The sequence below is a fragment of the Theobroma cacao genome, chromosome 6 (assembly GCF_000208745.1).
Source record: "Theobroma cacao cultivar B97-61/B2 chromosome 6, Criollo_cocoa_genome_V2, whole genome shotgun sequence".
Lineage (NCBI taxonomy): Eukaryota > Viridiplantae > Streptophyta > Magnoliopsida > Malvales > Malvaceae > Theobroma > Theobroma cacao.
This window is the reverse complement of record NC_030855.1, coordinates 22,001,635-22,012,905: the sequence shown is the minus strand read 5'-3', so window position 1 is coordinate 22,012,905 and position 11,271 is coordinate 22,001,635. Positions and strand designations below refer to the sequence as shown.

The 11,271-nt window shown below is 35.9% G+C and overlaps 2 protein-coding genes across 2 annotated transcripts in view; one reads left to right on the top strand and one right to left on the bottom strand.

The window, feature by feature from the left end:
* LOC18596504 overlaps positions 1–1,569 on the bottom strand; it is a 2,192-nt gene extending 623 nt beyond the window's left edge. Inside the window, exons 1-3 of the mRNA XM_007025021.2 lie at positions 1,048–1,569; positions 654–800; positions 131–217 (exon numbers count right to left, since the gene is read on the bottom strand). Coding sequence (XP_007025083.2) covers positions 131–217; positions 654–800; positions 1,048–1,356 — 543 coding nt within the window. The 5' untranslated portion in view covers positions 1,357–1,569. The remainder of the gene's footprint in view (positions 1–130; positions 218–653; positions 801–1,047) is intronic.
* LOC18596502 lies at positions 5,156–7,948 on the top strand. The gene is made up of 4 exons (XM_018122697.1): positions 5,156–5,772; positions 6,474–6,608; positions 7,101–7,187; positions 7,608–7,948. Exons 1-4 carry the CDS (start codon positions 5,224–5,226, stop codon positions 7,701–7,703), a joined length of 867 nt encoding a protein of 288 aa, XP_017978186.1. The 5' UTR covers positions 5,156–5,223; the 3' UTR covers positions 7,704–7,948.

The window sequence follows — 11,271 nt, the reverse complement described above, 5'->3', positions numbered from 1 at the left end:
CCCCCCCCCCCCCCCCCCCCTACCAAAAAAAAAAGAGTATATATATATGAAACAAAACATATGGAATTTCACATCTATCTAAGGATTGAATTGTTGTCAAGAAGATTGATTGATAGTGCAGTATGATCACCTTATAAAGAGGAATTCGTGGATCAGAAACTTTTTCTTCTTCCCCTGCCGCTAAGCATTTGCACTTCGAAGCATTTTCAAAATCTCCCTATAGAGAAATTTCGAAGCAGAATCCATTTAAGAAACCTTTGTCCCAGAAGTTGGATGCATATGCCATTGTTTGAAGCAAAAAAGAAATGTGAAGCACAATTGGATGAGGATTGGATCCCAAGTAACAAAGGTATACTGACCGGCAGCACTAAGTCTAGACCAACCTCTATCAATTTACTATGAAGCCACCTCTTGCGGCATTATCATAGCAGGCACTACTCTGCCTACTGCTCATGTTCATTCACAAGCCATTTTGGTCAATCAAAGCATATCCCATATGGAGCTTTGAATTTGGCCAATCAAAGCAAATCCCATACATGAAGAGCAAATTGTTTGAAAACATTAATATGTCTTGGTGAAGTTGCTCTCTAAGTTGTAAAAAATAACAGTCGAAGAAATAACATTTCTGCAAATCAAGAAATTAAGAAAGAAACCTTGTAGATGAACATTTCTGCAAGCAACATTTCAATTTCATAAGCTTCATGTGATTTGCGCTCCCTCTTGGCCTTTTTCAATGCATTTTTTAGCACTTTTATTGCTTCATCTTCTCTTCTGCTCATTTCCAGCCTCGCAAGAACACGCTTTCAAATCAAATGCAGAGAGCATATTTAAACTCATATCTTACACAAAAGTTATAATCATTGGGCATAAAACAAGATGCGTATAGAAAATTAGACATAGTATAGTAGGCAATCATGAAACTGATAATTGGAATTGTAAAAAAAATTAAGTAATTAAAGTTTACCAAAGAAAAAAGGAAGAAGAAGAATACAAGACCAGAGAAATTTGGCTGAAAATTGTGACTTGGACTAATAGAGGTGTTCAAACCTGAAGTTCCTTGAAATTAGAATGTTCTTTTCCAAGTTGAGTCTCCAGCTCTTTTATATCAACATCTGTTTCTGTTGCCTTGCCCCGATACTTCTGATAATCAACCAATCTATCCAAAGCCAGTTTACCTCCTTGGAGGGCTGCCAAGGACACGGACCTTACATGATTTTGCTTTGATTTCCAAGCACGCCTCACATATCTCCACCCAAAACCAATGCAAATACCGCCAAGGATGATAATGGGCGTTGCTGCCACAGCTATTGTTCTATACGTACTCTCTTTATTGATCTTTTTAGCCGAGTTTGCCATAAGAGATCTAAACTTTTTGTGAGGGAAAAATGTTTGTACTATGGATTAAAATTTACCCAATATCAAAGCGGAAGGAAATTTGGCGGGGATGTAGAAAATTTGGCGATGTAATCAGGAGGTTCAATTATCTGATTTCTGGCTTGCTTTATGGGTAAAGGCAACCCCCTGGGAATCAGCTGATGTTCAAGGAAAAACTTCAATTATACCTTAGCCTTGTCCTCGGGTCAGCTAATAAAGAAAATTGGTTTAAAATTTTTTGCCATAATTTTATGGTATAAGCTTTCTCATGGAATCACAAAATGTTCAAAGAGAATCTGTATAAAGAAGAAAAAACTCACGAACAGACTGCCATATGTGGAACAAGCGCTTTCTAGTGTGTGAATAAGAAAATGAGGGTTCGTAAAGAGATGTTACTTCAGTTAAAAGCAAATAAAAAGAGTAATAATACCTTGCTTCAACCTGTTAAAAGATAATATACAGCACTTATTTCTTTATTCCTTTAGCTTTGATTATTTAAAGATTGATATGACATCTGCTCAGCACTATTAGAGTGACATTCCTAAACCCCACTACATTAAAAGGCAGAGCAGTATCCTTCAACTTCGAAACCACGCATTAATCAACCTTTCTCTGGAATCTGCAGTTTCCCTGCTCAGTGGGACGCCTACTATATGCCTCAACGTGAGGCTTCCACAGCCAACTTTCACTGCCCAGTTAACTGTTTCCATGCCACCTATTCTTCTCTTTTCCATTAATTTCCAGTGCTTCTACAATTCCTGTGGCTCTAAGGTCTAGAAGGCCTCCAAGAAGTGAAAAGGGGTAGCAAAGAAAAATTTGAGAGGGATTGTAGTACCATGGCTATCTACTGTTTCTGCTCGTCCTTTTCCAATCACTGGACGCATGAGCGGTGATAAAACGAACCGGGAAGAAACTCCAAGGAAAACCACAGATAATAAGCTTGGTAATCGTTCTTTGGCTCTTAGCCTCTTACCCATCCGACCGCACCAAGAAGGATGGAAATGCACTCTACGGACAATCATCTCAAGTAAAAGAACGATGTTTTTGGTTGTTCGAATAAATTCTTTCGCACCCCTCATGCTATTAATTTTCCGTCGTTTATTGTTAATGTTTTTTTATATGTATTATGGAAATATGCCTGGCCAGATTTTCAATTCATAATATTACTTTTTAAAAAGAAAAAAAATTATAATATGAGAACAATAATTTAAATAAGTAGATAATAATTAATTGAAAAAAATTTAATTAGTCAATAATCTATTTATACCGTTGTCTTTGTTTGAATTAGATATGTCCAAAGTTAATTATTTATTAAGTTAAATAGTGTTTGTGTAATATAAAAACGGAGAAGGTTAACGATTACATTTGTTAAGATGATAATTATAAAAATAATTTTATGATTTATTATATTAATGTTACTTTCAAGATAATTATATAAATTATCTAGTTAGAGTTACAATATAATATCATTATCCAATTAGACTAAAGTAGAAGAGAAATATTGTATTCTGTAATTATATATTTTACACATAAATCAAAATTATATATATATAAAAGACTAATTCTATTCATAAGTTAATTCTAATTAAATATTGTAATCTAACTAAATAATAATATTGTATTATAACTCAGATAATTTACATAACTATCATGTCCTAGCAGTTATATATGCACATTATCTTCTGTAGGCATTCAAAACCATGTATGTAACTTGAGGAAAGCTTCAATTTTTCGTATGGGAGCAACTAAATTGAGCCTTTTACGAGAATCCCGTAATGATTAGAATTCCCGTGACTGCAAACAAGTAGCTGGAACCATACGATCCGTTGAAGATTGTATCAAGATACAGAAGAATGATTTCAAGAGATGAAGCATAGAATAGAAATATTCCGCAGTTTGCAGCCAGCTAGGACAGGGAGGTTCCTAGCCAAAAAAATAATTGCCCAAATTAAGTAACTGACTGACAGGCAGTCCCTCGCTTGGGAGGAAGCCCTGAAATGTGAATGCCTGTGTAAGCAGGGGAAGCCACTCATCAGATTGCCGGCCCCAACTTTACAAAGGTTTCTCCTACTGAATTTTACACAAGGAAAAACAGGATTAAGTAGTTTTCCAAAAAGTTTACTGGTTAAATTCCCATTTTAATAGTTCTTGTCATTCACTTTTTTTCCACAGACGATCATACATACCATGTTGGTACAGCATATGAAGGAATTTCTGGAGTCTGAAGACATACCAATGCAGTAAGACAAGTCCTAATAATATTCTAGTATAATAATATGAAAATTATGCTTCCCACTACGTCTTTCATAGATTTTCAGTCTCATTTTTAATTTTATCTGGTGGGTAAGGAAATTTACACCAACTATTCCAACAGCACTCTATTGTAATTATAATGCAACAGAGGTAAACTCGTACGTTGCAGACAACCTGATCCACCCACCAAACATATCGCAACTCCCTTCCTTTAAGGGACTCGTGGTAAAATTTAAGAGTCCTGTTGGAAGTCTTGTTCAAACTTCACAATTCTTTCTAAAACTTTCAGGTGGCCAAGTGTGGAAATCTCGTTGGGACTTTCTTTTATATACAATATAAATATTTGATAGTAGGATACATTCTCATAAAAACAAATGCAATTTCTATTTTTATTTAGTATGTATTTATTTTTTTTTGTTTAGAAGAGAACGTCTAAGCTTAAATCATTGGACCAAAACATGAGGTTTAGGATAGATAATCAAATCTCCCCAACCTTCAAGGAAAATTACCAAAATCCGCAAAAGAAATATTTTGAAGAAATAAAAGGGGGGGAGATGTTTAATTCAAATTTTAATAAAAATTCAGAATTGGGTAAATTAGATAGTATCCAAAAATATTGAATAGTTTTAATAAGTTTGCGAAAATAATGAAAATCTATATCTATATAAAATTAAACAGTGTAATACTTTTGTTAAGACTAAATTGTCTCTTATTATCAATTTTGATTATATTATTTTATAGTTACAAAATTATTTTTTAATTAGTCAAATTATTATTCTACTATACTAAAAGCAACCTTCAAGAAAGTTATTAATCCTAAAATTGGAAAATCTGAACTGAAAATGATTAGCTTATTAACAAAATAGCAAATTCTAAACATTTAAACTTGAGCAAAAACAAAACAGTTAAAAAACTTTAGTTGAAAATAATTATCATAATTCATGACTAATAGAATCCTCATATTGTTAAAGTGACTTGCAAGTAGTATTATTGTGATTTTTTATTAAATAAACAAGATAAAAGAATATTTTGCCTGCCAATTGCACTTCAAATAAAGGTAATAAATGATAAACATGAAGTAAATATACCTGGAAATTATATATAATACTTGTAAACTAAAAACAGCAGCAAAAAAGAAATTAAATACAAGAATTTATAGAGGTTTGGTTAACTCTCAACATACCTCCTTTACCTTAACTATATATATATATATCACCATATATATGTTGAGCATTGTAACAAACTCAAATAAAAGTATATTAAGGATTGATGGACTTGATTTATCTCTTAATAATTTTGTCTAAGATAGTCCTCATTATAAGTATAATAAAGCTAGAATTCCTTCTTAGTTTTTTGGGTGTTTAAGAAGATAGAGCTGATGCCTTGCCAATAAACAAGCACTACTTCCATTTAAAGCAATAAAATGATACCTTTCTTGATAATCTTGAAAGTTTGCAAATCGGAGTAGTGCCCTTTTTATTCTGAAATTGTGCTTTAAAGCAATGTGCAAACCATAAATAGTAAAAGGCTTAACTCAATCAATAAACAATAGTATTCTGATTTGATTTGCCCCCAAAGAAAAAACCATTTCTCTTCATGGAGGCTGCACTTTGCCTTGGCTATGGCCCTCTGCCAAGCATTTCCCTTCGCATGCCTTCCAGCACCAATGTTACCTCACCAGCCTCCACCAAACTTTATTTCGGCTATAACCATTCTTCTATGTCAGTTTCTAGCGGTTTTACTAACCGCCGGAAATGTCATCATTTCTATAGTACCTCCGGACCTCTTGCACTTGACAGATCTAATAATTCAATGCCTTCTGCAAAAGAGGATGGTGGGAAGGTTGTTCGAGGGGCTGTAGGGGCTTCTCTAGCTTTGGCTTGTGCTCTAAGTATCATCGGTTGCAGCTGCAAGATGAACCTTAAAGCCATTGCCGGTCCCAAACAGCAGGTTTATCGGAAAGCTCCGTCTTTCCAGCAATTAACACCTCAACCGCCGAAGAAAATGGCACTGAAGTCATTGTTGGATGTGACTGTGATCCTAACTTCAAAAGATGAAACAAGGGTGAAGGAGGGTATTACGTTGACACCGTCGCCTACTCTAAGGCAGCCGTTTCTGTCCAAGCAGCAAATTGAAGAGCTCAAGGTTGACTTCTGTACACAACTTTTTAATTAAGTCTGTTTAACTTTTGCTACTCTAGACTTGTAGTCTTAGGATTCTCTAATTTCCCTTACGTTGTCTTTGTTCTTATCAGTGCGATTAATTGTCCTCATAATGTCAATGGGATCGGTGATGAACAGTTAATTAATTTAAAAAGCAGTCCGGGAGAAAAAAAATAATCTGGACAAGAAGCTCATCAAAATGGTCTGATAATCATTTAATTCACTGTTAAATGGCATAATTATGCCACACATCCGCCTAATCAATCAGTTTTTATTAGTTGGATGTTTAACCTGGTGTTAGAGACTTGATGGCTTGTTACCTTTAAAAAAAAAAAAGGCTTGATGGCTTGTTTGTTGCCCTGATTTCTTGGTCAGGAAATGGGAATTACTTTTCTTGAACTCAAGTGCATGTATATATAACAATTCAGAATTGCTCATCGATTGGGTTGTGAATCAGCCTAGGAAAACTAGCCAGCATTATGCTTTAACATTCCTGAAACTGATCCTCTAGGCTTCATGGAATATGTCCTAACCTTTGATTAGATAGAATCTGTGTAGCGGATAACCCAATAAAAACTCCAGATTCCGATAATAACTATGAGCTTTTACTAAATGCTGATTTTGAGTTGTAGGTCACTGTAGTTTGCTATGATGCATTATCTTACTAAAGTTTAATTTTTGTAGCTGGCGGCGGTGGGCCTAATGAAACGTGGGAAGCCTGATCAGGCACTGCAGATGTTGAAGAATGAACACAAGAGATTGGACGGTGAGTCCGCTTACGAGATGAGCATGGTACTAGCAGAAATTCTCATCTCTCAGGTATTTGCTAAAACTTTTCCTAGTTCTACTTCATTAATAAATGTAAGTAACTAGTTATATTAGTTTAAATAGCTGGTCCTGATCTGCTTTGCCTAACTAGAGCACCAAAATCATTTCGTCTCAGTTCACCAAAACTGATCACTTCGAAGTAACTAGCTTAATTCAATTTGGATTTCAAATGGAAGTCCACTTAATTAAGACACCTTCAAAATTTTATTGTCTGTCGAAATTTTGGCAAAACGAATAAAGTTGAGTAAGATTCTCGTTAAGAGTTGCAGGTTTTAGTTACATGAATCCCGTAATTGGTCATATACATATATATATGTTGGCGCATGGTTGAACTATCGAGCTAATAAGGCTTCCTCCTTGGGCCAAAAAGGCGGCCGGAGGGTGGGCGGTGAAGCTGATTAAATTCCCTGTTCAGAAACTGGATTAAATTTTATGTTCCTCTTCTTTTTTGTTTGAGAATCTCTGATTATTCTCTGTGGACAGGGAAAATACCTAGAAGCCTTGAACTTTTTGCCTGCAGATCACGATCAACATGTTTCGGAATTTGATGTTCGGCCTATTCTTTACAAGGTTGGTTCATCCATCTAAATTTAATTTGCAGAATATATTTTCTGAAGTAGATAAGACCTTTCCTATCAGAATTCAGCTGGCATAGTTTCCAGTATTTGCCAAATTTATAACCCCTTTTCAAGTCTCATTTTGTTTGCAAGCTATTGCATTGTCAAACAAAAAGGTGAAAATGGAGGCCCAATCCAAGTTCTTTGCCAATGTGTTGTGCTTATAGGATGTCTTAGCAATCAGCTTTCATCTTTTTAAAGTCTTTGAGAATGGCTCAAGCCCTAAACCGATTACTCAGCACTAAATTTGACATGCTCAAAGAGACAAATCTTGTTTTATTATCAGTTCTTGTCAATGTTTTTGTTGAGGTCAAAATCTGCTTTGATTGTCAATGTTTTTGTTTTTTTGCTTTCTTTCCTTTTACATCGACAGGCTATTGTATACACCATGTTGGATAAAGAAGACGACGCGCAGCGGTTATGGAAAGAATTTGCAAAATCCAGCGAAGTTTCGCCCTCTGGCTCCTAATTGGCATAAGAAGACAGGGAGTTGGGGGTAAAAACGATGGACAAAAGTAATTTTATTACAGCACAAGAGGGTCGGACTCCATGATCCAAGTTAAGTAGTCTTTCATGTATTCAGCCTCTATGCCAGGGTTGCTGATATGAATGAACCACTATTCTGTGGTTAGATTGTACTCCAAATACGTTGATGTGAAAAACAATATTACTTTGTTCAGTCTTGTTCTAAATAAGGGCCACAGATTACAGATACATTAAATTCTGAGTAAACTACCTTGTAGAAGTAGAAGCAAGATTCACCAATCAATTGCAAAATGGGCCAACCCCCAATTCTTGTGATATGGGCCAATATTTATATACACTGCCCTGAACCGTGGTTGGTGCAATTACTTTCACAAGCCCAATTTAGTAGACAAATTCAGAGTTTCGAATACAAAGACAACATGCCCAGTTGCTCTGGACCTGAGATCTCTTTAACAAAACATATTTATTATTTACCCTGTAGTCCAAAACCAGCACAAAGACAACATGCATCTCCCAATAATTCTACCTAAATATCTATGGTCTAAGCCCGAAATGAGATAGTTGAAAAATCTTTTTACATGAAATTAAGCTGGACGCCAGGTTTGGAACTTTATGTATTCATGTTCCCCACCAAGTAGCAAATGTTCTTAATTTCTACTGCGTAGTTCGCATGCGCTGGGAAATGAGGAACCAGGATGGTTAGCCATAAAAGCCACCAAGTGCGATGACCAGGCACCCGATACTCGAGCAACTTCTGGGCCAATGCACGTCATGGGCTCCACCCCTTCGTCCCTGGCCCCTCGTGGTCTCTTCTCAATCCTAATCCATGTGCGTCGTACTACATATTACACGAAAGATTAAGCGGAATGACTTTAATTAATGGCTTATGCAACAAATTGAAACAACCTGATATCATGCAAACAGAGTTCGAGGAATTCTAATTATTTCTTTTTTAGCACAAAATTCATTTCAACCGGTGCTTCCTTACAGTCACTTGAAAATTAATCATCTTGCTCTTTCCAAGTTCCAACCAAGATCTCTGCCTTGAAAAATTTTAAACGTAGCAGGTCAGTACGCACTTATCTTACTGAGATTTTAAATATTTTTTATCTTGTAAGGTTAGTCAAGTTATTACTCAATTTTGACGTTAATTTGACACTAATAGCTGTTATAATATGGCTATGCTTGTTTCTTATATGCATTTCTTCTTTAGTTAATTTTTTTTTACAATTAAAAAAAAGATTTAAATATTATTTTTTAGATAAAGAGATAATGCATCAATTAATAAAATAAATATTAGGATGCATTTACCTTTTGAACAGCATTCTAACTAGATTTCCTATTAATCTATATTTATATCATGTTTCTTGATAATCGTAATGGAAAATAATTCTAACAATTAGTCAAAAGATCTTGATTAAAGAATCATTACTTGCAAGCTGTTTATTATCTAATCTCTCGATCTCTTCTACCTAGCTAGGTAGGCAAGGATTTCCATGCATAATCTCATATTACTTTAAGCCAAAACAAAAGAAAAGGGTGGGGAAGGGGGGGGGGGGGGGAGGAGTCCATCGCTTTAGGTTAATATTGATTTGGTTTGGGGTTTTACTTTCTCGAATCAAGAGAAGGATCATTTCCCACCTAACAACTTAGACGATAAGAGCACAAAGACTTTTTTTAGCCCCTGAAACCCCCGAAGAGAAAAGGCAAAACTCACTCACTTTGACGTTTGCGGCCTGAGTGACCCTGGTGTCACATTGATTTTCGAATTGACAAAAAGATATATATTTTTATCAGAGTCAACACGAATGAAGATATTTGCGCTGCATGCTGATTGATCCCTCCAGTCGGCTATAAACCATGAAATGATCTTATCCAACCCCCGGATTTTCCTTTCCTGCATGCTGCCCTTCATTCAAAACCGCGTGCACTGCCAATCTCAGTCTCTGTCCTTGGTTTCCCACGTGTCAAACAATCTTGACAACCACCTGTGTCACCCGCACCTCAGAAGACCACGTGTGTATCCTGGTCCCTATATGTCTCGGACCACCTTGGGCTATCAGTCTCTCACGTTTACATCAACAAAAAGTTGCACATCAAATTTCTAAAAGAAAAAAAAAAGTCATGTGTTTGCATCATTAGAAAACGATTGTGGAAAACTTGAGAGAAAAAAAAAACCTTAATGATAGAAAAAAGAAGTCAATAATGTCTTCTTGATTCGGACCATTTTTCCATTATATGAAACCTAGCGCTATACCTCTATGGTCAACCCCACCCATTGGTCACTCCCCATGAAAACTTCATATAAATGGTACTGCCTACCTAATTGTTCTGGCTTTGTTTCATCAACTATTAATCGATGACAACTTGTTTTTGCCCTATAAAACTAGCTTCTATATTCTTCACATTCTTAATTACTGCGTATTCAAAGGATTTTGATAATGAACACCCTAAAAACACAAATTAACGTGCAAATATTTTGTTTTCCTTTTTTTGAGATATAGTATATATTAGGTGTTATGTGTACTAATTAACTAAAGAACATGAACATTATTTTGCTCCCCTATATATAGAGGTAAATTAGCTTCGATAAAGATTGTCATTTTTTCAACTATTATTTCATTCTCTCGTTATCTAATCTCTCTATTTGCTTAAAGAGATATTGATTTGTTTGTAAGACAGTGTCTTAGAACAGAAACTTGGATGTTTTTCTAACTGAGGTAAATGTTTGGGTTGAGTGTGACCGTAAATAAGAATGACAAATCAAATTGGAGCTAAACATTGAGAAAAGAAGAATGGTTCACGTCCAGTGAAGAAATGGCAACATATATAACATATTTTATGGGGATGTGCATGAATCCTTATTGTGAAGCATTTCGTGCAGTCCTGAAATGGGACCCAAACAGTGACAGTCAGGCTAGCCTTTAGCCATAACCACGAGAACCCATAGCTAAAATGGTAAGCAGTGAGTAGTACATTTTATGCAGCCAGCTGGCCAACCTGTACGCCGTAGCTAAGGTGGGCAGGCCGTGTCGTGTGACCGACAACGAAGTTAACGAATCAAAACTGGCCACGCCGACTCACCCTAGCCGTCCACGTGTCACGAGCAGAACAACCGGGGGCGGGAGCTTATGTGAGCTTAATATTATAGCACGTGGGCTTTATAGCCCACGTACAGCGGTAGATTTTAGAAATCGAAATTCGTTAAAAGTTCAACCGCTTTTTGATGCCCCAAGAAAGATAGGATTAGCGGCCGGGAATCAATAAGCGAGAGAGCAAACTCGAGCGACATTGATTTCATCCTGGGTACAGAATTTTGATTATTTTTAATTTTTTTTATGCCAAATGAAAAGGAAAAGAACTGAAAAAGGGCAGTGCCTTGTCATGTCACTGAATCATACTGTGTATTTCATAGCTCCCTGGGAAACGCCGTCAATTATCAAATGGTCCACTAAAAGAAAAGGCCTCGAAAATGCCCTTTCTTTTTGTTGATTCAAAAGAGAAAAATCAAACAAACCCCCCCACCCAAATAATATAACTATATAGATGTA

Excerpts from the sequence above, each read along its gene's own strand:
- LOC18596502 (XM_018122697.1), top strand. The coding sequence starts at position 5,224 with ATGGAGGCTGCACTTTGCCTTGGCTATGGCCCTCTGCCAAGCATTTCC. Across the intron at positions 6,609-7,100 it reads CAGAAATTCTCATCTCTCAG|GGAAAATACCTAGAAGCCTT; the intron begins GTATTTGCTAAA and ends CTCTGTGGACAG. Across the intron at positions 7,188-7,607 it reads TTCGGCCTATTCTTTACAAG|GCTATTGTATACACCATGTT; the intron begins GTTGGTTCATCC and ends TTACATCGACAG.